Genomic DNA, 23,616 nt, shown 5'->3' with positions numbered 1-23,616 from the left:
GAAGCCGATGGACAAAGGCTGGCACCCATGGTTTGTCCTAACTGGCTCTGGGGGACTCTGACAGGGAAGCATGGTCCTGGCGGACGAGGAAAGCTGGGCGGAGGGAGGGTCGTACCTTCAGCCACCAAACCGAGTGGCCGAGTCCAGAGGTATTTCAAAGAGGGAGTCAGAGCTACCAAGCAAGCAGTCTGACCACAGGCTTCATTAGGCTTCTTGGGTTTGTTTACTCGTTGCCCTTGGATCCCCCACCAAAATGGCCGAGGCCCTCTGTGCCACCAACATGGAAGGAGGAGGGCCGCGGGGTGGGGAAGGGTGTGGGGGAGGGACGCAGGCTGATGTCCTGCAACTGGGGACAAGAAAAGTTGGGGGTGGGGACTCCTCTTTCCCTGGGTGCACAAGGGACCCCTTCTGCTGGCAGCACTCCCCACCTGGCGCAGGTTTGGGAAGGATCTGACCCTTTGTCCAGGGCAGGGACATTGTACCCACGTGTGCAAATGAATGAATGAATGGAATGCATGCATGCATGCATGGGGCTGGGATCCCTCGGATACATATCATGACTGGCTAGCAGCCCTTGCTACGGCTTCACGCCTCTAGGGCAGAAGCCCCCAAGTCCCTGCAGGACCCTCAGCTGCCTCACCAGGTCTTGCGATGGCAAACCCTGACTTTTCAGAGGGGAGGGCACAACACGTGCTACCCAAGTCCTAGAGCCACACTCCGCATCGGAGGAGCCCATCAGGGCTCTGGACCCAGGGCTTAGGACCCAGATGTTTTAGGCAGAATTCATATTGGAAATCTGAGATGCCTTTACGAAAAATAGGTCTTCATCTGGGGGGTCACACAGTAGGGTGCTCCCGGGGAAACTCTACTGTGTAGTTATGGGAGAATTTTCCAGGATGCAAAGTCATTAAAGGAGGAAACTATTGCTGACAGGAAACACGGGTTCTGGATGTGCTTTTTGTGGGAGCAGGGGCTTCATCCACTGGTCCTCAGGTTGGTTTTTGAAGTCTGACTAAAGCTTGCATCAAACTGGTGCCTTGGCCAGATTTCAAGATGGTGTCAAGTGCACTGCTGCCCGCTTGTCCACTTAGCAGTCTGGGCGTGTATCAGCTTTCCCACCCCCCATCCTTCCCACCGGACGGCAGCCCCACTTGGAGCTCTGCAGCAACCAAGCTACCTGCCTAGAGTTCTCAGAACACATATCACCTCTTCATGCTTCTGGGCTTTGCTGTGCTGTTCTTATTCCTTGGAACGCTGTTCCCACCCCTGCCTCAGCAACCCTCCTTTATATTTCCTTCCCAGGCTGCCCCATAGGTCCTCTCTTCTAGGGCTTTTCCAGAACCCTCCACCTTAGGTTAGAGGTCACTTTCTTGATCAATGCTTCCTCAGCCACCTGAATAAATGGTATTTTCTATGCACTTCCCATATGTGTGTGTACATATACGCAGCCTGGATCTGCAGTGCGAAGTGTAAGGTGTGCAAAATTCAAAGTTTATTGCAGAAAATCCAAATGTATCTTTGTTTACTATGAACATCTCATTTCACCTATGCTAGTGGAATTGCTTTTAGGAGCATTAATTCCTTAACCTGCTGACTGCTCTTCTCTGGCATAAGCATCAAAGTGAGCAAATGCTGGAATTTTAAAAGTTTGCATGAAGATACAATGCATTTTTTTAAATGACAGTCATCCTTCAGTGACAGATGCTCCCCACGTGTTACAAATAAAAATTCAGATAAGCACAGCCTCTTGATAAATCTGACGTCGGCAGAGGTTTGTGTTTTCGTCAGCTTACCTTGGCTTTTTTGTCATCGGTTCCAGTCCCATCTTTGCCTTTACTGACCATGCGAGCTGATAAGATATAAAATGAAAACACATGTTATACCCATTTGCAGAGCTTATGGAAAGAGTTGGATATAGTTACTCTGATTTCTCGGGATCAGTACAATGGGTTTTGTTAAGCCGGGCTTGGTGGAAACCCAGTGGATTTTCTTTCCCCTTGAATCTGTCTCTTGTTAGTATCAACACAGCACACTGAGGTCACTGCTTGGAGCACCCTGACAAGAGGGAAGAGCAGGCTGGCCGAGGGTGGGAACATGCAGAAGGGGCACAGTGAAGACTCTTCCAGGCACATGTGGGCACAGGGGCCCTCAGGGAAGGTAGACAGTGAAGGCCCCACCTCTCATAGGCTCCTTCCCTGGAGGAGGGGCTGCTCAGCTACGCTCCAACCCCCTACTCAGGCTGTCACCCAAGGGTCAGGGCAAGTGAGGTCCCTTCCCCTCACTATTGGGAGCTACGGTGTCCAGCCCCAGCTGCCCCACCCTCTGACAAGCCCGGTCCACCCCTGACCCAGCGAGGAAGGGGCTTCTCACTGCCTACAGGCCCCCTCAAGGGGACTAATCCTTGCCATTTTCCCAAATTAGCGACAAACCAGTTACCGTCAAACATTTTACAGATAATCTCTTGGAGTTTAGAACCAAACCACTGGCAGCTTTTGTGTGTAGAAAGCCGCAGGCCCTGGTGAAACCACGTGTCTACCAGCATCCTAATTCATCCTTCCCTTCTGTTGATATTCATCGTTGAAAATTCATGATAGATTTTCGTTCTTGGTTTTAAAATCATATTCCCCCTGCCGAAAGGTCCTGCGGCCTCCTGGAGCTTCACGCTGGCTAACGGAGACTGGATTTCTAGAACGACCTAGATTGATGATCTAGCCCAGACATTGTCACACATCACTACACAGCAGAACCACTGGGACAAGTTGATAAAATACAGATTCCTGGACCCACCTGAGGCTCTGTAAGCTTAAGGTGAGGCCGTAAAATGAATATTCATTTTAGTAAGAGCCCCAGGTGGTCCTGCTTTACATCTTCTGCCCAAATCAACCATCACCACCCTCGTCACAACTTAAAGCCTCTGCCAAATCCACATTAGCCAAATTGGGTACTATTGAACAAGTCCTCCTCCAGGAGATGTTAGCAGGTTGGATCAAATAAATTTGGGGAATCTGTACTCTGTGTCTTTCTGAGAGGGTCACAATGTGCATTAGAATGTTAAAGGCTCTGACAAGTCCTGCTGCAGCAAAACTTGCTTAACTTTGCTTTGCCTGTTTTTCCAAACTTAGACCACGGAACTCCTTCCCCCGCTGGAAACATCGATAGAAAATACTCAATAAAACACCATTTCAGGAAACACTGTTTTAATCTGTCAAATCATAGTTATTTGTCCCCTACTATTTGGAATTTAGGATATTTTAAAATAGGATATGGTTTTTGTTTTTTTTTTTTGGTCTTAAATTTTAATACAAGTTCCTCTATCTACAACATTTCAAAGTTCTATCTACATTTCAAGATTCAAAGTACTTGACAAGTAACATCTAATAAAAATTTAACAGATGTTTGCAATTGGCAGCTCAAGTGGCACCGATTTCTGAACCCTGTGAATAATTCCAAAATGCTAAAGGTCTTCAATGTATGAATGTACCCTTGAGGCCTCCTCATCTCCCTGACAGAGACCCCCAACACAGAAGAACCCCCCCTACCATTTTTCCAGCTCCCACAGGGCTGCTGTGGTTGAGCAGGCTGGGGCCGAGGCCCCAGCACAGGGGTTCCTGGGCCCCCCCAAGGGAGGAAGAGAAGATTCAGACGGGAACGTTTTTTGCTCATTGTCTCTCCTGCCACAAGGTAGGGCAGGTAGGGGTGGGAACCATTGGGCCGAAGGCTCAGCATGGGCTCTTGGCTACCCCAAATGCTTGTGTGTGTGTGTGTGTGTGTGTGTGTGTGTGTGAATCACCCGCTATGTGGGATGTATTGTCCACTGACAAAAGCAGCAGAAGACAGGCTCCTGCCCTCTGCGTCTCTGGGCTCTTAAGTAGGGCCCACTTCAGAACCTTCCAGAACCCTGTTCACTGTGCTGAACAGGGAAGAGTATGACTTTCAGTGCAGTCCCAGGTGACCTTCAGCAATTTACTTTATCTCTCTGTGCCTGTTTCCTTGTTGGTAAAGTGGGGCTAATTATGTCCTCTTGGAAGGGTCAGGAGGGTTTGAGACAATGAATTTAGGGCACAGGATAAGCCCTCAAAAGCGGACCAGCTGTTACCCGCTCTGTGGAGGGCGGGCCACCAACTAACCACCCGTGGGCTGATGGACTGTTGCGGATGACTCGAGTGGCTGGAGAAATGAACAGGGTGGAAAGCACTGGGCGGGGTGTTGGTGACATGCAGAGTGGCGGCCAAGCGTGAGAGGAGCACGTGCCGGAGCCGAGGGGAGGAGGAGGCTGCAGGAGGGTGAGCGGCAGTGCCCGGGTGGGTGGTTTAGTGGCTAGCCCTAGGACGTCGGGAGCAGCAGGAGCCAAGGAGGGAGCCGGAAGCTCAGTGGCAGTGCCCGCAGCCTGAGTGGCACACGAGGTCACCGGGAAGGAGCGAAGGAGCTCAAGACACAGACCTTTGAGTTGAGGGACCCGGCTGACGGGCTTCTCTGGCAGAACCGCTGTGGGCTGCTTTTCAGATGGTTCTGGAAGGTCAGTCTTTTTTGTGTCCTCTCCCTCAGAAGGGCCCTGGGGCTCTCGCTCCTCTCCGGGGGGCCCTGGAAGGGCAGCCCCTTCCAAATCCACCTCTGAATGTCCCTGCTCCTTCTGCACGTTGGCTTTTATCTCCACGTGGAAGGTGAACTCGGGGGGCGTGGCCTGCCCTTCCACCGTGGGCCCTGCGCCGGGCCCGGGGGGCTCTGACACCTCGATCTCTGTGGAGACGTTGGAGAGGAAATCGACAGGGAGGCGGATGGCACCCTCAGCTGAAAAACCGGGGAAGCCAGGGGCTCCTCTGGAAGCGGTGTCGGGGGGTGCCCCGCCTCGGGTTGGGGAGCTCTGCGGACCCGGGGAGACCTGGGACGGAGGGGAGTCCTGGGGCGAGGACTCATCCACATCGCGGTCTTCGTCGAAATCCTTGCCCCCCCGCCTCTCTTTGTCATGGTCCCCCTTCAGAGGCGGCCCCTCCTGGCACAGGTCCCCCAGAAGCTGGTGCTCCAGCAGCTCCAAGCCGTGGCGACTTCCCTCTGTGTCCTCAGGTTCCGTCCCCGAAGGCTGCTGTGTGGCCTCCCTGGGGCCGTAGGACACATGCTGGTGGGGTTGACCTGGGGTGCCCGGGTCGGCAGCCTCACCTCTACGGCGCCCTGGCTCCCCGAGGAGGCTCTCCTGGACAGCCTTGTCACTCCCAGACTCTGTCTGGAGACATCCAGGGGAGGTGGGCTTCGGAAAGGCCAGACCCCCCGTGATCCCATCCCCTGGCTTCAGTCCCCACTCCTGGTGGGAGTCCCGAGGGCCTCCTGTCGGAGCAGGCGGTTGGCAGATGGGATGATGCTGGGACTGGCAGGAGAGCACCAGCACGGGGGCCTCTGGCCGTTTCTCCCCCAGAGGCAGCAGGGAGACCCCAGAAGCTTCTCTGCCGTGTTCAGGCTGATCCTGAGAGCTAAGCCCATTGGCCAAGGGCCTCTCAGGTACCTCCCTCTGCTGGCCTGGAACTCTCAACTCCTCTGGGTTTGAAGAGGCATCGGTAGCAAAAGGTTGGCAAGGACGCATCAATTGTTTAAGAGAGAGAACGCACTCTTGAATTAAGAAAAGCACATTTAAACAGCATCATAAGCCCAACTAACAAAATGGAGTGTGTGCTCTGGGCTCATCCTTGTTGCTTTCCTTTGCTCATGATGAAAGTGCTGTTGGTCTATCTAACACGACTCACTGGGTGATGCTGGTGGGCACCTCCCCTCTCCGGGCCTCACTTTTCTCATCTGTAAAAGGGGTGCTCAGACCTGGTGACCTCCAAGGCCCCATTTAACGCCAGGGTTATTCCTCTGCCTGTTGTGGGCTCTGGGTGGGCTCAGAGCATGTCAGCACATCCAGGGCTGCCAGCCCCGCTGTGGGACTGCCTTGTTCCGAATCCATTAGGCTACAGATGCTTCTCCTTCTCTCCAGCGACACTGAGCTTCCTGAAGAGTCTGGCCTCTAGATAGGATCTGGCTTTGATACAGTGAGGACACCCTTTTCTCTACCTTTCTCTTTGTTTCCCCTTTTTGCAAAGTAAAACCAGCAGATGCCCATAAACCAACCCTGTCTTAAGATCTGGAAAATGCCCAAATTTATCATCATTAGGGCTTGAGTCTTTGTTAACAGACTACCATAAAGTTCCTATAAACAGAAGCACGATTTAGATTTATCTGGGTCATGGATCATGGATGGACCTTTTGCATAAGTTGAGACAGATGACAGTGGCAGTAAAGGGTCCTGCATGGCAAAGACACTGCCAGCCAACAAGGCCACTGCTTTCATGGTTACACAACTAGCAGCTGGTGGAGGGCACACTCACTCTTTCTGGCTCTTTGGGCGGTGTTCACGTGAGCCCTCCTTAAAGATCCTGACCGGGCACCTGGGTGGCTCAGTGGTTGAGTGTCTGCCTTTGGCTCAGGTCGTGATCCTGGGGTCCGGGATCAAGTCCCACATCGGGCTCCCTGCATGGAGCCTGTTTCTCCCTCTGCCTGTGTCTCTGCCTCTCTCTTCTGTCTCTCATGAATAAATAAATAAATAAAACCTTAAAAAAAAAAGAATCTGACCATGTATTAAGGACTGGAGAGTCACACTCTTTGATACTCCTAATAAACATTTTTTTTTTTTTTAATTCCTAACCTTCAAACCTTCCGTCTAGTCGCAGGAGAACAACCTACACAGGGGCGTGGCTGTGTGTTAAGTGCCTGCCTTCAGCTCAAGTAGGGATCCTGGGGTCCTGGGATTAAGCCCCACATGGGGCTTCGTGCTCAGTGGGGAGTCTGCTTTTCTCTCTCTGTCTGTGCTCATTCTTCCTCTCTCTCTCTTCTCTCTCTCAAATAAATAAATAAGATAAAACTACCCACACAACTCTACAGCTCTCTTCTAAACAAAACCTAGAACCCCAGAGATGCAGGGAATTGGAGGAGCTGAGAGGAGGGAGGCAGGGAACACACGTGTGCCCACAAGTGTGTGGTTGTGGACATGGCTCACACGTGACCGCCCTCTCCCCTGACATGGTAGAGTCTGTGTAGCTGCCATCAGCTTACCACTGAGAAGCCGACCACAGCTCACCTCCACCCCCACCTTCATGCCAGGGCCTCATGCTCATGATCTCATTCATTTTATGTTCCTAGCATCAACCACGGTGCCCGCCCCGCAGCGATGATCAATAAAGGAATTCTGCATGGGTGAACTGGGGTCCGGAAAATATGCTCATTGCTGCTTCCCACAAGGTCTGCAGGCACCTCACTGGGGCTGTCGGTCAGTCTCCAGGAATAACAGCCTGAAGAGCCCAACAAACCGACAATCTGAGCAGGTGCCTCAACACCATGACATCTCAGCAACCAACTAGCGCAACAGACCAGTCTGAGTGCATGGTAGGTGCTAGTCTTTACATCTCCTTTGCAGGCTGGGTCTCCTTGTCTTCTGGAAAAAGTTTTCCTCCTAGAGCTTCCTAGAAATCGCTTGTGGTCAGAATATTACTGTCCTCTGATATACCATAAGACTGTAAATGATCCTCATGGAAAAAGAGGCAAAGGCCCCACACATACATAGTAAACACACCTTGAAAAGTCATCAATATTTGATTGTACAGTGTGTGTTATGTCTTGACTGAATATAACTAACATCATGCAATTATACTTTTGGAGGAAGGAGATGGGCCAGGAGAATATTCTATTCAGTTCCTAGAATACTATGAAGTGTTCAGTAAGGAATACACAAAGCAATCATCCGGGGGTGGGCGGCAGGGTCCATGGTAAACAGGATCTGGGCAAACAGTGTGGAGGTCTCTGGACTCCGGATAAACTGTCCTCCCACACATCACCCTCAGGAGGTCCGGTCCTCGAAACACAGGAAAGGTCTACCACTCGGTGTGAGCAGGACATGGGTTGGGCCTGCCCACATCTTACACTCAGCTCACTGCAGCGCCATCCTGAACCATCCTTGTCTATCGTAGGTACCTCAAGACACGGGCTGCTGGAAGTTTGCCTTCCGCCGCAGGAACTACAAGATCTGGCAACTGGGCTTTTGTTACCTGGCTCTTTCTAAACCTGAAAACAGACTGTGGGCCTTTGGCAAATAAGCTGTGTTCATGGGTCACGAATGTGTCCAAACTTCACACTGTTTCACTGGAGGGAACTGGCCTTTGTCAATTTGGGCCAGCAGTCCAATCAAGGCATGAGGTGTCAGCTTTGGGAGCGGAGGTAGAAACCTCCATGTTTGCACAGATTTGGTGCCAGATTCCCACTGAAAATGTCTATCTGGTGTTCATCTTTATACACGATTCTAGGCCACTGATGGAAAAAATGTAAAAATTCAGTAGGCACAAAAATTAAGTTCCCACAAAACATTTTGGCCTGATCTTCTCATTGCATGGAATATGTTGCAGGGGCACAAGGACATAGCCTGCAATTTGTAGGAAAATTTTGTAGAGAAATTTATAGGAAAGAACTGGAATCAGGACACGTGGGTGGCTCAGCGGTTGAGCATCTGCCTTCAGCTCAGGGCATGATCCCGGTCCAGGGATCGAGTCCCACATGGGGCTCGCTGCGAGAAGACTGCTTCTCCCTCTGCCTATGTTTCTGCCTCTCTCTCTGTGTCTCTCATGAATAAATAAAATCTTTTTTAAAAAATGGAATCCACTTTTTCCTCTGGAAATAAATGATCATTTCCAGAGGTTATAAAAGCCTCTAATTTTACCTACACTGAAAACTGCGACCTAAAACAAATAGGAACCAGGGTTCTAGTTATTTAACACACAGACTGGGGTTCCCCCTAACCTTGATTATCCTTTCTAATATTTTTTGAAGCTCTCTGTAAGCCTAAGAATGAAAACACACCTCTCCTTGCCACATGAGCTGAGAACATTAGCCCATTATGGGGCAATGACCCTGCTCACAGAGGTAAATAGTTAAGCTTCAAAATATCCTCAAGAGACACACTTCTTTGGGCTAGATACAGTACACTCTCAAGATCATTGACGCCACAAGCGATAGAAAACGAATCTAGAGGTCTCCATTTATATCAGAGGTCTCTGTTCCCTGAGACAAGGAATCTTTAGGATTTATAGGTTTAAGTTCTTAAAACATTTATACTAAATGATTACAGAAAGTTGGTTTCCTCGAACGTGGCTGTTTGGGTCCCTGAGAAGAAAATCGCAATAAGGTCTGAAGGTTGTATAGAAGAAAGTTGAAAAGAAATTGCTTGGTGGAGAGATGGTTGAGGCTCTGTTCCCAGGACAGGCCAGAGGGTAGCCTGCAGAGGAAATTATATTCTGTGCATCTCTGAGTTTCTGTTGGACATTTTTTCTTGACTCCCCACCACATGGCTTAGGAATAACTCAGAAACTGAGGCCCAATGACTTAGGGCCTGGGTACAAATTCTCTTTATAAGGTAGAACTTCTCTAAGCATTGCCATCTCCCTCCTCCCAACCCCCAAGTCGTGGTTGGTGATTCTAGCCCACTGACCTTGAGTCACATGTCCAGCAGCTTGGTCTTCCAGGTTGGGGGTGTCTCCAATGCCTGCTTCTTCAGCTGGTTTAGGTGTCAGCACATGAAGAAGATATAAGCACAGACAGTTACTGTTTGCCAGAACCAAAGCTCTTGCATCTTCCGGTATCTTTCCAAAAACATTTAGGAAAGGCACATCTTATAAGTACCATGGGGCGTACCTCTGGCTCTTTGCAAATCTTATTGCTGGGAATGTAGATGAAAGCGGGTTACTAAGTGAACCCCACCACACCCACACACCTTCCACATGACCAAGATCCTGTAGGAAAGACCTTCTCCACAGGGGGACCAGGGTCCCAAGTGCCTCACTCAACAAAGACACACAGGATGGGTGAGGATAGAGAAGCAGCTTGCTGCTCAGCCACTGACACCAGAACCACGTCTGAGTGGCAGGTGCACTCCTGACCCCAGCCAGGGCTCTGGGGGTACTGAGGGTACAAGGAAGCAGTAGTTGTGGGCTGTGGAGTCAGGCTTGGGCTCACATTCAGGCAACACCATCTACTTAACCTCTCAGCCTATTTCCTCATCTAGACTCCCAAGGTGATGATACTGCTTGCCTCGTAGGACAGTAGTGAGGGTTAATACAAGAATTTGTGTGAATGTGTTTAGCAAATTCCTGGAATGTGGGAGGAGCCCCAAATTGTTCAGTTTCTTTTCTCCAGACTACTGGGCAAACCCCTCTAACCACATGCTAAGAGTAGGTGCCACCTTGTTAGAGGGAGGTTAACAGTGGCAGTGAGTAGCTTTTAGGGTGTCTTGGGCTCTGCTCAGGGAGCCACAACTCACCCCAAATGAAGAAGACCACATCTTCCACAGCACCAAAATCAATCAGCTTTACTGCAATGCCAGTTTTTGCCTCAAGAAGAACCAGGACATCGATCCAGGACAATGGATACAATCGTCCAGAAGAAAGAGTTTATAAAGCAAGTTGGCCACATTTTGACATGCACTTGCCTCATGACCCTAGAAGAACCAACCTGCCCTGAAGGATGGTGTCAGGGAAGCCACCACCCCTAAGAAAGGCCTACAAGTTGCTCGCTGGGCCACCAGTCTTTTCTCCCAGTCCTGCGATATTTAAGTTTTTCCACCTCAAACAGAAATGCCAAGTTACCAGCGTGGGCCTACCATGGAGAGGATGATGAAGGGAAAGAAACATTTCTCTGGGTCACTGGACAGCTCCATGATGACCTTATAAACACCTAGCCTGTGGGCTGTCCCAGAAAGCTGCAGGAAGGGTGGAGGGGGCTGGCAGTGGGCTCCCCATCTGCCAGATCATAAACATGACAGCCCTCTGGGCCCCCACAAGCTGATACTGTGTCACACATGAAGTCAACTGGTGACAGTTCCATGTCATTTTACAACAGCCAACTGTCCAGGAGATGCAGCTCCAAGCACAGATTTGGTCTGAATTTCTTTCTTTCTTTCTTTTAAAGATTTTATTTATTTATTTGTTTGTTTGTTTATTTATTTATTCATGAGAGACACAAAGAGAGAGAGAGAGGCAGAGACACAGGCAGAGGGAGAAGCAGGTTCCTCGCAGGGAGCCTGACGTGGGACTCGATCCCAGAACTCCAGGATCAAGCCCTGGGCCAAAGGCAGACACTCAACCGCTGAGCCACCCGGGTGCCCCTGGTCTGAATTTCTGAAGGCTGTGGTAGAAAAGCTTGGAGTGATAGTAAGTACAGCTAAGTGGCATAGACCCTGGAGATAGAGAACAAGGGGGACACGTGGGGATGACACTATTGCTGTGGCCCTGGGAAGTCACTGCACTCACATGCCAGTGTAGGATTGCAATATCCTGGCCCTAGTGCAGGTCAGAAATTGGAGATCGCTGATAATTCTGATGCCCTACCAGTTCCCAGCAAGGGAGGTGCTCAGAGAAGCCAAAGGGAGTGAGTAGGGTGTGGGACTGTGGCTGGGCCATCACTTTACTACATGGCAGGGGCTCCCATCCCAGCAAGGCAGGGATTCCTGCAGTAGGGTGGCCATACTGTACCCCCAAATGGACCTCAAAGTTTCATCGGCGCACCAAGATGAAATGTTGGCAAATGTGACCTGCCAAAGCAAAGACTAAATTAAGGTAACACATCATTGGAAAAAAGTCCCCCCAATCTAAAACCTCCCTACCTCATTGAGGATGTAAGGGGTAGAGAAGGTGGCTTGGGAGTGTGGAGGACAGCTACATGGCCACCTCCCATCTCAATCCCATTGGAAGGGTTTCAAGGTACCACTCAGAGACACTTGGTGTGTGTCCCCTGTGGTTAGTGACATGGCAGACGGCTGTCAGAATCCCAAGTGGAAAAACCAGGAGAAGATGACCCCCATTTACGGGCCGCCCTGGGGTCAGTCTACAGACCGCATGGTTACTTGGGCAAAGAATGCCCGTGTGTCTCCCACAGACCCGAGCCAGGCCCAGGGCAGCAGTAGCGTAGAGGAGCCTTAGACCACGGCTGGAAGGCCACCAAGAGAAGCCAGCTAACCTCAGCAGAAGTAAGGCTGGAAGTGGATCTTCAGATTCCAAGGGGCTGAGGGCAGTGGAATGTCTGTCGGAAGCAAGTATAGAGGAGGGACCTGCAGGGGGCCGGGGGGTGGGGTGGATAACTGAACGGATGGGCTGGAAGAAGACCAAACAGGGGCCCACGAGAGAGAGTCAACTTTAACCAGGGCAGAGAGCGTGAAGCCGGCTCACACAGTGCCAGTCCAGGACGAATTTTCCTGCCTCCGGTCTCCTCCATGTCCCCAGCCCCTGAGGGGAGGGTTGCAACCCTGGATGGCCTTGGGCTACTGCACAGAACCGGACACACTAACCAGCACTCGCAGATGGCGTTTTGCAACAGAGGAGACTACAGTACTTCTGATTACCTCGGAGTGATGACCAAGTCAAGGGTGGGCTATGGCATTCACCCTGGGAGGGGAAGGGCTCCCCTCACTGACTCAGCTCTTTTGGGAGAGGATGGGGTAACAAAAATCAGGTTATCCAAGATCTCACCCCCTGAGTCAGTCCATGGCCTTCAAACGACCTTCACAGTCCAGGATGAGGTGGACAGGTAGAGAAGGATCACCCCCTTCTCTATCCATTTCGAAATACCAACTCAGGAAGCAGCAACTACTTTGACAAGTCGGGGGTGCTGGACCTCTGCCCAGGTGTTCTCAAAAAAAGGAGCCCCAAGAAAAGGCTGTAGTTTCCCAAATGGCTGCTGGGGGCACCTTCTTTAGGAGGAAAAGAGGACTCCTGTGTGGGGACGTTTCCCTTCCTCTCTATTGCTGGTGAAACCCGGTCCAGAATTCTTCTGCCTTGTTGCGCACCCTCCAAATCACCATGCCCACAGCTGAATCTTTACGTGAGCCTGAAGAGGAGGACAAGATGGGGATGACAGCAAGTGCTCTGGGCCGAGCGAGCCACTTCCTGAGGGTATGGGCAGCTCTGAGGGCCCCCAGCGGCCCTGAGGTCACCACTATTTCTGGTCGGTGCCCTGCCTGAGCTACTCCCATAGTCTGTGTGGACAGGACAGTCTGGTCATGCCTGTTTTGTGCAAATACATTTGAAAAGACAGTCCTAGACATGGATGCTAGATCACAGGCTGAACTCAGGGGCTGTCCCATTAAGATCCTCCGAAGGTGTGGGTCAGTCATCTGGATCTGCCACACACTTGGGTGTCCCTGCCCACTAGGAGGTGACTGTCACTGGGCAGAGTCCCAGCAGGAGTGGAGGACTGAGCTGGGTGTGTATGTGAAGAAGGCAGAAGCTTCCATAGGCCTGTCTCCGAGGACCCGGGAGAGAGCTCTGAGCTGATGTGCTGGCTGAGACGGGAGAGGAGCACTGGAGGGAATAGAAGGTCCTCTGTCCTCGGAGAGGCTGGCAGCCACGGAAGCAACAGAGTATCAAGGCACCAAATTCAGAATGACCCAAGATTCCCAGAACCCGGCATCCACCCATATAGCTGCCTCACTCGAGGAGACCATCACCCCTATCCGCACCCACTTCTCCAAGCAGGGCAGCGGGGCACCCGGCAAGGGTCTCTTCCACCCCGCCATGAGAGTCACCCTCACCTGTGGCTCCTTCTGGGATCTCCATGAGGGGCTGAGCGGCCGCCTGCTCGCCGGGGGTTCCCTCATCCACTAAGGGCGCTGTCACGTCTGAAAACCGAGAGTCGCCTTAGGGGGGCTAGGATGAGCCAGGCCAAGCCCCTCACCTTACTTCTGGTGTTGGAAGCAGGCAGGGGCCGGGAGGCAGGAGGGGACTCGGCGGCATGCAAAAAGCAACACCACAAAGCAGAGCCCAGAGCCGTGCTCCTGCCTGCTTGTCTCCCCAGGAAGCACATTAATATCCTGCCTGGTGGCACCGGCTCATGAGATTCCAGGCCATCTGCTGGGGACAGCCCCCATGTAAACACTGCAGCAAAAGGGACTGTTGGGGGTGGGCCCAGGTGCTTTCAAAGAAGAAATGTTGAAAATCAGAGGATCCCTGTGAGGCTCTGAGCAAGACCTGTGTCCTCTGGGTCTCAGGTTCCTCACCTACGAAATGGGAATATCATTGCCAAGTGGCCTGCAAGTTCTCTCTCGGCTCGGAGCCCATGATTGATGGTTAGCAGCACAGACTCCCCCGTGGGACAGTGAACAAGCTGGTCCTGTCCAGAGTTGGGTGCCCGACAACAGGTCTCCAGATGGCCCACCTTCAGAGCACAGGCCAGAGATAAACCCCGCCATCAGGAGTGGCTGGCGGCCTCTCATCACGGTGAACATTTCCAAATCACTAGTCCTCCCCGAGCACTGCCCTGGCACTCTCCCAGGCTGTTCCAGGCAGACATAAGGAGTTGTCAGCTTTGAAAGCTTTCCAAGAGCCCGAGTCAGTTTAGTCAAATGGAATCCATTTTAATTACGGTTGTCTCGGGAGCAAGCAGAGCAGCCTGGCAAGGCCCAGCCCCAGCAGGGTCCCCTTCCTTGTGGGGTAGGAGGGGAAGCTCTTGGGGCCCACATATGTACAGGATCCAGAGTGCAGCAAGACTTGGCTGGAAGATTCTTCCAGAGTAATGTTGATGGGAGGACTGAAAACCATGATTTGGGAGGCTGCCATGAGGTCTGGTGTTAGGGTTTGAGGACCTTCGCGGGCGGTAGCAACTTGCAAAACTGTCCTAACAAGATCAGCGGGAAATGTCTTGCATCACCAGCTCTAAGAAGGAGAGCAAAGAGCATTCTGCCTGGGTATCTCCTCACTGGCTGAAAACCACGGGGGAAGGGCCACGTCCACTTTCTCCCCCACAGATGCACCCTTATAGCCAGCAATTAGCAGGCACTTCAGTCACTTTCTGAATTCATTCAAAAGTGGACACTTGGGGAGATGCTGGACCAGGTTCTTATCCTGTGACAGCCTCCAAAGTCATAGGCAGGGTCAGAAGAAGTCCTGAGAAGTCTCCTTGGGGATGGATGGAGAGACGGAAGGCCAGATACCACAGAGTGGTTACTCAAAAGCCATCCTCAATGCCCCTCTCCCATGATTTCTCCAACTAATAAGTCTGAAAAGCAAAATGTTCCACATTCCAGCCTCCCCCTTATAGTCAGGGGTGGCCAGGAGTCTCAGCTCTGGCCAATGAGACGTAAGTGGAAGTCAGCTAGCTGGGGCTTAAAGGAAAACTCTTGCTTTCCTAATAAAAAGGAAACACATTTGGTTTCAAGGCCCCTTTGGTCACTTCGCTTTGCTGCTTTCTTCCTGCTCTGAAGGCAGATGTGATGCTTGGAAGTGCAGAGGCCATCTTGTAACCATGAAGGAACAATCCAACCACTCAGGATGGCAGAAGATAGAGACAGAAGAGCACTGATAACACTGGGAACCTGCTGCCCTCTAAACATCTTATTATATGAGACAAACAAACTCTTCATACCTATGCCACAATTAGTTGGGTTTTCCATTATCTGAAATCAAATGCAGTCTCAACTGACACAGAGGGGAAGCAAGAGCAGGTGGTCAAAATCAGGACCAAGCTGCTCTTCAGGGAATACATGAGGAGCTTTATAGTAACCTGACACCAAACATCTAGAGAGGACAGGTTAAATGTGCTGGAGCTAATACCCTGGCCAATGTCCAGAGGATGGGACCAAGGCCAGAGCCCAAGGAATGATGGATACTAAATCAGACCAGTCCCAAAGTGTGAGCTTGGACAGGTACACTGACCTGGCCCCTTCCTCAGCCAAATGGCTGTCCTGGGACCTGGTGGCTCATGAGAGAAGAGCAAGGTAGATCAGGGCTTCTGAAGGAATGTGGGGAGGACAATCGACATGGAACAGAGGGCTTTGTGGGGCTGTCCTCAGGCCCCACTCTGCCACAGATCCCAGCGTCTCCAAATACGGCTGCCTCAAAGCACACACACGACGAAGGTGCCCAAATCTGGCACTGGTCAGCAAGGCGTCAAAGCAGGGCTTGGCTCCCATAACATTCCGGGGCCAGAGCCCATCCTGCAAAGCACCAAACAAGCATGTCTCTAAGCCAGAGGGAGAGGCGGCAGTGAATGCAGCCAGGAAGGGGGGCACGCGGGGCTCAAAGCATGGCTAAGCGCAGGCTGGAGGTATGGAGTTGCTATCTGAATGAAGCAATGAGAGGAGAGCCCACCTTCCGCCGTCGGCGTGCTCTTAGCATCAGAGGTTTCAGAGCCTGGTTCCTCATATCCATCATCGGCGGGGGTCTGCAGGGGAGATTCTGGAACATATACAATGAGCCCCTCAGAATGGCTGCCTCTCCCCACCCCTCCTTTGGGCTTCAGGAGGAAATGGGGAGCAGTGTCTTTCAGAGCTGAAAATCACCTAACATGGAACCCAGGTGGATGGGACATGGCCACATGATGAATTCACAAAGGGGGGCCAATCCCACTCCCACCTTGACACAACTGTGTCCCCACTTGTTCCCGGGCGAGAGGAGAAACTGCCTTTTAATCAGCAGGTGGTTTCAGAGGCAAAAGCTCTTATATTGACAAAAGGGCAGCTGATACTACAAAGCCAAGCTGCAAATAAACCCACTGTGTGTCTTTTCTGATGGAGAGGTTTATGGGAAATCACCACCACTCATCGATGACAAGTAGACATCAGGAAAACACTCAGATCCAACTCCTTCCTCTGAAAAGGAATAAGCTCAGGGCAGACACTGTCCCTTCTAACTGGACATCCAGTTGTGTGTCCGGACTTCACTGAGCATCTTTCATAGAAAGGTCTCCAAGTACTGACCAACAGGATTCGAGTCACACCTGAAATGTCAGCCACAGTTACCCACAAGAAAATTGTCCTTTCAGAATCCAGAGCCAAGGAGGCCCTGCTGGGCTCCAGGAAAGCCACTCCACCTGAGGCGGGGGCAGCCCTGGAGCCAGTTTTCAGGACAGGGTCTGCGAGGCTGGTTTGTGCACGAAGGACCACCCCCACATGAGAAAAGGCGAGTGGTGTTCAATTGTACTGTGAGATCAGACACCCTTTGCTAACTGAAATGCCAGCACTGGGTCCCCAGCCCTGGGGGCGACCATACAGCCAAAGAAGGGCTAATTTTAGACAAATTTTCAGCACACACACAGCAACTTGGTCCTGGGGCTTGCAAAAACTTGCAAACTGTCTTAAGAGGGCTTTAGACAAAAGGTGAGGAAACATCTGAGGAGCGTCTGCTGGGTCTCGTTATTACTAACCAGCCCTGTCTGTCCGAGCATAGGAGGATATGGCATGAGAGTGCCCAGGGCAAGCTTGCCCCAAGCAGGCTCCCCTGCTCTGTCAGAGCCTGCCATCCTCATCGTTTGCATTAGCCTTGTTGAATTTCTTGGAGGGAAGGAAAGAAGGAGGTAGAAGCCTCTTCTGAATGTCTTATCTGGAAGGTATAAGAAGTTAACCCATTAACACCTTTTAATTTCTTATGGTGCGTTTTTCTACCTGTTAACCACTGTCACCTCACCCACCTGGCAGCTCCAGGCTGTATCTAGTCCTTGTCCAACTTTGAGCATCCACAGAAACACTCTTCATTCCAGTATTTTTATGTGGTTTCTTGTCATTATTCAGAATAGCCTGTCACTTATTTAAAATGTTGCTAGTAAAGTGACACTCTCTCCCATGTCAAATTGCTCACTCCCCATATAAAAATAACTCACTCTAAGTCCTTAGAAGCAAGAATAAATCTGATGAAGAACTATGGAAATCTCTTAAGTATCAACTGCTTTCTTGGGAAGTATATTCTTTGGGTAAGCCAATTATCTAGAAATATTTTTCTTTCACAGCAGTGACAAAAAGGTTAGCAACTTAAAATTGCGTGTATGTATACCATATATGTTAGCATAGATATTCTGATTATGTTTTATGTTAAAGAATTGAGTGATTTTAGGAAACATACGTTAGACAACTCTGAGACAGAAAAGAACTTGGTAAACTTGTTCTAACTTTACAAATTGAATTTCATTTCCCCTCCAAAAAGTAAGAATGGTAAAAATCACTTTTCCTCCCAGACTTTTTTTTTAAAGAAATTTCTATTTGAGAACAGTTTTAGATTTACAGAAAAGTTGCAAAGATACTACAGAAAATACACTCCATACTCAGCTTCCCCAATTATTAACAACCTACTTTATTATGGTATATTCTTTGTAACACTGCATATATTTTAAATTTAATTTTTAAACCAGCCTACTCTAAATAGAGCCTCACTGGCACAATTCACATGGGGCAGAATTCAGTATGTGATGGTTGGAATCTACCCATGAGGGGTTCCCAGGGGACCCGACTGAGTGACAAGGGGCAAAACAGACAACAAGGAGCCAAAGCTCTGCTTGTCATCTGTGAACCAGAAAAAGTGACATATGCCCGCAGCAGTTACTGTGAGCATCGCCTGAGACACTGGTGGCAATCCTAGAGTTCTATAGAAATGCCCAAATTACCATTTTAAGGAAGTTCCCTTATAAGCAGGGTCCCACAGACTTTATCACCCAAATTGGGACACTTGAGTGTGGAAGCAGCGATGGTGATCATGACACACAGCAGACTTGTGCAGGGATCTGTGGGCTCAGGTCCACAGAGGAAGGAGCTCTAGCCTCAGTCAGGGGGTCAGTGAACGAGTTTGCCTCAGCCCTCACCCCAAGCTACCTCAGCCAGGGAGGGCTGCAGGGAGAAAGTGGGGTGCTACTAACTTTTGGGATCGAGGTCCTAGGGGCCACTATCCCTCATCCACACACCTGGGGTCAGGGTGGGCAGAGAAAAGAGGAAGCGGCTGGAGAAGGATGGGGGTTAGAGGAGAGAGCAGGACATCAGGAGGTATATTTTCAAATGGCCTCACCTTTTGCCCCCTGGGACACCTGACTGGCATGGATATTTCCCCCTCCTTCCCTCCTCCAGCACCTGGTGCTTGGGGGAGGGTGCCCAAGAAGGCCAGAGGGCAGCCTCTGAGCTCCCCAGGATAGTGTGCTAGTGTACCCTCTCTTCCTTCATGTCCTCCAGCCAGGAGCCCACCTGTCTGATCCCCAGGTTCCTCTGCCTTTGAAACCAGGCCCACAACAAATCCTGCAAGTAGGGATTAATTATTGCTCCTCATTCTTCCCCAACCCAGGGAACCTCCTGGGGACCCCATCTCCTTCGGGGAACCTTCCTGAACAGATGTACCCTGGAAGAGGACCCTTTTTAACTTAGAGCTCCACCACTTCCAGCCATGACTCCATACCCCAGGCTGCCAAGTGTTTTTTATTATTTTTAGCATTAAAAGAGAACAAATAGTCTGTTTGCTATTTTGTCTCCTTAGAAATGGGTCTGGAGGGCAGGGACAGAGCTCTTCTTATGCTGGGGTCCGCCTGGAGCTGCTGGCAATGACGCAGAGGGCAGCATACGAAACAGGAGAGAGGGTATGGTGTTCTCCGTGGGACTCCCCAGGCTCCGTGGTCAGTGGACTGAAACACACGTGTTTGGTAGTGAAGAGAAGGAGGCCAAGACAATTTGGCCCAAAGATGGTATTATAGAATATTTAGAGGTTTTAAAGATGCAGTCATTTCGTGTAGGTTCAATAGGAATCCCAGAGCTGACCAACTCACTGAAATAGGGCCCAGACAGGCTCACATGGAGGACATAGAAATAACAAAGCCAAGCATTTTGCACGCTAGTGCATGCGGCTGGTTTCAAGATTAATAGATGTGGCTAAAGTCTCAAGCGACCACCCCCTATGAATTAGACTGACAAACCCCCTCCAATCTTTGTCACGCTTCCATCCCCACATGTGTCAAATTCTCCTCGGAAAGGTACATTTTCAAATAGCCTCACGTTTTGTCTTGGCCCTTTCAAATTATGAGGCTTCACTCTGTTGACAATCCAATACAAGTGTTTAAAATTCCTTTTAAAATCTGGACATGCATGCCTCCTGCCAGCCCCTTACAGAGCAAGCTCCCGGGGCTTATTGTGTGTGTGTGGCTGTGCACTCACCTTTCAGGCCGTGATCCACGTCCCCCTCATGGTCTTGCAGCAGGGTGTAGCCCCCCTGAGAGGGGAGATCTTTCCCGTATGTCCCAGCATGATCTTCCATCACAGTGAACTCCTGGCGGGGCTCAGCCATCCTAGGTCAAGGCCCACCTGAGGAAGGGAGATAGGAGGATGAGGCCTAGCATGCTAAGCTGAGGGACCTAAGTGGTTTGGGTGGTGGGGTAGGGGCAGGGAGAGAAGTGCCACCTCCCCAGGGTCATAGCAAATGGATCTCTGCCTCCCCATTCCCTGACATGGGATGCCCAACCTCATCGAGGTGTCCTGTTTACCTGTATGTGCATTTAAAAAAAAGGATTTTATTTATTTATTTGACAGAGAGAGAGCATATGCAAGCACAAGCAGGGGGAGCAGCAGAGGGAGAGGGAGAAGCAGACTTCCTGCTGAGCAGGGAGCCCAATGTGAAGCTTAATCCCAGGATCCTGGAGTCATGACCTGAGCCCAAGGCAGACACTTAACCTACTGAGCCACCAGGTGCCTGCTGTATGTGCACTTTTAATCACCTCTAATTGCATCAGTTCCTACCCAAAACCACCCTGTAGGCAGGTCCAGGGGGCCTGCCCTGTTATGCCCAGTACTCTTTCCACTTCATTAAAATATAAATGCTGTTGACCAGTAGCTTGATTTTTAAAAATTTTTAATGGAAAGGGTAAGACCACACAGAAGGCATCAGCAGGTATGGAAAGGGAAGCACAGGGAGGCAAAAGTGATCATTCCATCGCAAGGCAACAGCAAAGCAAAACTGACTCTTGCCCCAAATGTCCTGACTCTGCCCACCCCCAGCTCTGAGTTGAGTGGCCTCCCATGGAGGTCAGGGCTGGGCCGCCACTCACCTCTGGGGCCCCCACCAGGCCCCTTAGATGTGCATTCAGAGGACCAGGCTCAGAAGTCCCGAACAGCTGAAGAGTAACATGCATCCCTCCCACTAAGTTCCAGGCGGAGGGAGACACTGCTGTGGTTCCACAGAACCCACTAGAGATGGTCATCTGCTCATGCTCCAGGATCATCTTTATTGAGAGTATTCAGTGCATTAAAAGTAATTCCTAACTTTGAATTTCTGCACTTTCTGAGTACACCATTTTGCTTTGGTTCATTCATGCCACTTTGGGTTATTCCATTATTTTCATTTTTATCTCTGCAATTTGACTCTCCTGACTTTTACTTTATTATCTTCCTTTTTAGGATTTTATTTATCTATTCATGAGAGACACAGAGAGAGAGAGGCAGAGACACAGGCAGAAAGAGAAACAGGTTCCATACAGGAAGCTCAACAAGGGACTTGATCCCAGGGCCTCCAGGATCACGCCCTGGCTGAGGATCCCGCCTTGGGCTGAGCCATCTGGGCTGCCCTAAAGATTTTATTTTTAAGCAAGCTCTACCCCCAACGGGGGACTCAAACTCATGACCCTGAGATCAAGAGTCACATGCTCTACTGACTGAGCCAGCTGGGTACCCCAACATTTTCCTTTTAAATTACTTATCTTGGGCAGCCTGGGTGGCTCAGGGGTTTAGTGCCACCTTTGGCCCAAGGTGTGATCCTGGAGACCAGGGATCAAGTCCCATGTCAGGCTCCCTGCATGGAGTCTGCTTCTCCCTCTGCCTCTCTCTCTCTCTGTCTCCCATGAATAAATAAATAAAATCTTTTAATAAAAAAATAAATTACTTATCTAATATTATTTATTTTCTACTTCATTTTTATTCTTATCTCTGGGACTCCCCTGTTCTAGCTGCTTCTACTTCCTCTCTTTACCCCTCTGTAATTTTTGGTCTTGATTTTTATTTCTTACCCTTTAAAAATCTCAACTGTCTCTGTTTTGATTTATTTTACATGTATTTACTTGATTTGTTACATATATTTACATAAGTATACATAATACGTGTAAATATATGTAAATAAATATATAATAAACATATGTGTTGACTTATTTTACATAGATTTACATTTTTATAGCATTTTGTTAGTTTTACTTTTAATTTTTACCCCAGATTCATGTCCGCTTTTCATTTAATTAGTATTTTAACTTATTTTGAGATCATTTTTTTTATTTTTTAGATTTTATCTATTTATTCATGAGAGACTCAGAATGAGAGGCAGAGACATAGGCAGAGGGAGAAGCAGGCTTCACGCAGGAAGCATGATGTGGGACTCAATCCCAGCACTCCAGGATCACGCCCTGAGCCACCCAGGTGTCCCTAGATCATTTTAGACTTACAGAAGATTTGTCAAAGTAGCCCGGAGGATCATCTCGTTATTTCTAACTTTTGAAATCCCTTTAAAATCTATTTGCCTCTGTTATCCTTATATCTTTCTACATCGCGCTTGTTTTCTTTTAATCTTTCCTTCAACTGTAACTTTTATAATTTTTCATAATTTTTTTTTTTAAATTTTTATTTATTTATGATAGTCACACACACAGAGAGAGAGAGAGAGAGGCAGAGACACAGGCAGAGGGAGAAGCAGGCTCCATGCAGGGAGCCCGACGTGGGATTCGATCCCGGGTCTCCAGGATTGCGCCCTGGGCCAAAGGCAGGCGCTAAACCGCTGCGCCACCCAGGGATCCCGTAATTTTTCATAATTTTAATCTAAATTTAGTCTTCATTTTCTTTTTAAAAATTTGTGCTGCCATTTCCCTTTCTTTAATTTGCTTTCACCTATGTTCTTTCTTTTATTCTGATTGTTTGCATTCTTTGCTTTAAATCTATACTTTTCCTTTATAATTCGTTAATGGTTAGCCTCTAAGGTTTCTGTTTCCATTTCACGAAGTGTTTTCAGTGCACCCAGGAATGGAGGTGAGGGTGAGTTGCCAAGGGGAGAGCTGATAACACAAACTGGAGAGGTTGGAGACTTCTCCTCCCACCCCGGCCCTTCACCACATCTAGCGCCCTGGTTTCCTGGCTTTCGTGATCGATTAATGACACCTGCCAAAGGCAAGATGTGGAAGGCAAACCTGATGTCATGCATTCCCTAAATGCGTTACGAAATTACAGAATGTTCTAAAATCCATGTCTCACCTGCGACAGATGTTGGGCAGGTCACATAAAGGGTGGGCTACCAGGTGGGAGAGTCCACCTGGGGTGGACCCTTCTCATAATGCTTTCCTGACACTGGTGGTGGAGCAGAAAGGTTTCTGGCACTGCGTCTACACCAGCTGGCCACCAACAGACTTGTGTCCAGCTTCATTCCTCTCTGTTCTAGGGAGGACATGCTGGGGTGGCCGTCTGAGCCCTTCTGTCTATCCATAATGTAGGAAGCTAGAAAGAAGCTAGCAAGAGCCACATGACCTAGGAGGGTTTTAAGAATGAGTTCAGCGGGGGCACCTGGCTGGCTCAGACGGTGGACTGTGCGACTCTTGATCTCGGTGTTGTGAGTTCGAGCCCGATGTTGGATGTAAACATTACTTAAAAATAAAATCTTGAAAAAGAAAAAAAGAGTGAGTTCAGGGAGTCCTCTGCTGGGTGGGTGGCCTGTCCCACTTAGGTATTTACTGCCTATACAGAAGGGGCCTCCTTTCATTCTGAGGACCCTGTCCCTCAGAGAGCACTTAGCAAAGACATCCAAGATTGAAGTTCTCCAAATCTTTGACATCTCCCCAACGATGAACAGG

The 23,616-nt window shown here is 49.8% G+C and overlaps 1 protein-coding gene across 1 annotated transcript in view; it reads right to left on the bottom strand.

Annotated features, from left to right (window-relative positions):
• The window catches only part of MAPT (microtubule associated protein tau), a 46,269-nt gene extending 26,182 nt beyond the window's left edge, over positions 1 to 20,087 (bottom strand). Inside the window, 6 exon segments of the mRNA NM_001110801.1 lie at positions 1,794 to 1,849; positions 4,441 to 5,214; positions 9,503 to 9,568; positions 13,595 to 13,681; positions 16,149 to 16,235; positions 19,958 to 20,087. Of these exon segments, the coding sequence (NP_001104271.1) occupies positions 1,794 to 1,849; positions 4,441 to 5,214; positions 9,503 to 9,568; positions 13,595 to 13,681; positions 16,149 to 16,235; positions 19,958 to 20,087 (1,200 nt within the window).
• Positions 20,088 to 23,616: the final 3,529 nt, after the last annotated feature.

This window comes from Canis lupus, chromosome 9 (genome assembly GCF_011100685.1).
Source record: "Canis lupus familiaris isolate Mischka breed German Shepherd chromosome 9, alternate assembly UU_Cfam_GSD_1.0, whole genome shotgun sequence".
Classification (NCBI taxonomy): Eukaryota; Metazoa; Chordata; class Mammalia; order Carnivora; family Canidae; genus Canis; species Canis lupus.
Note: the sequence above shows the minus strand (reverse complement) of the source record. Positions and strands in the feature narration are given on the sequence as shown.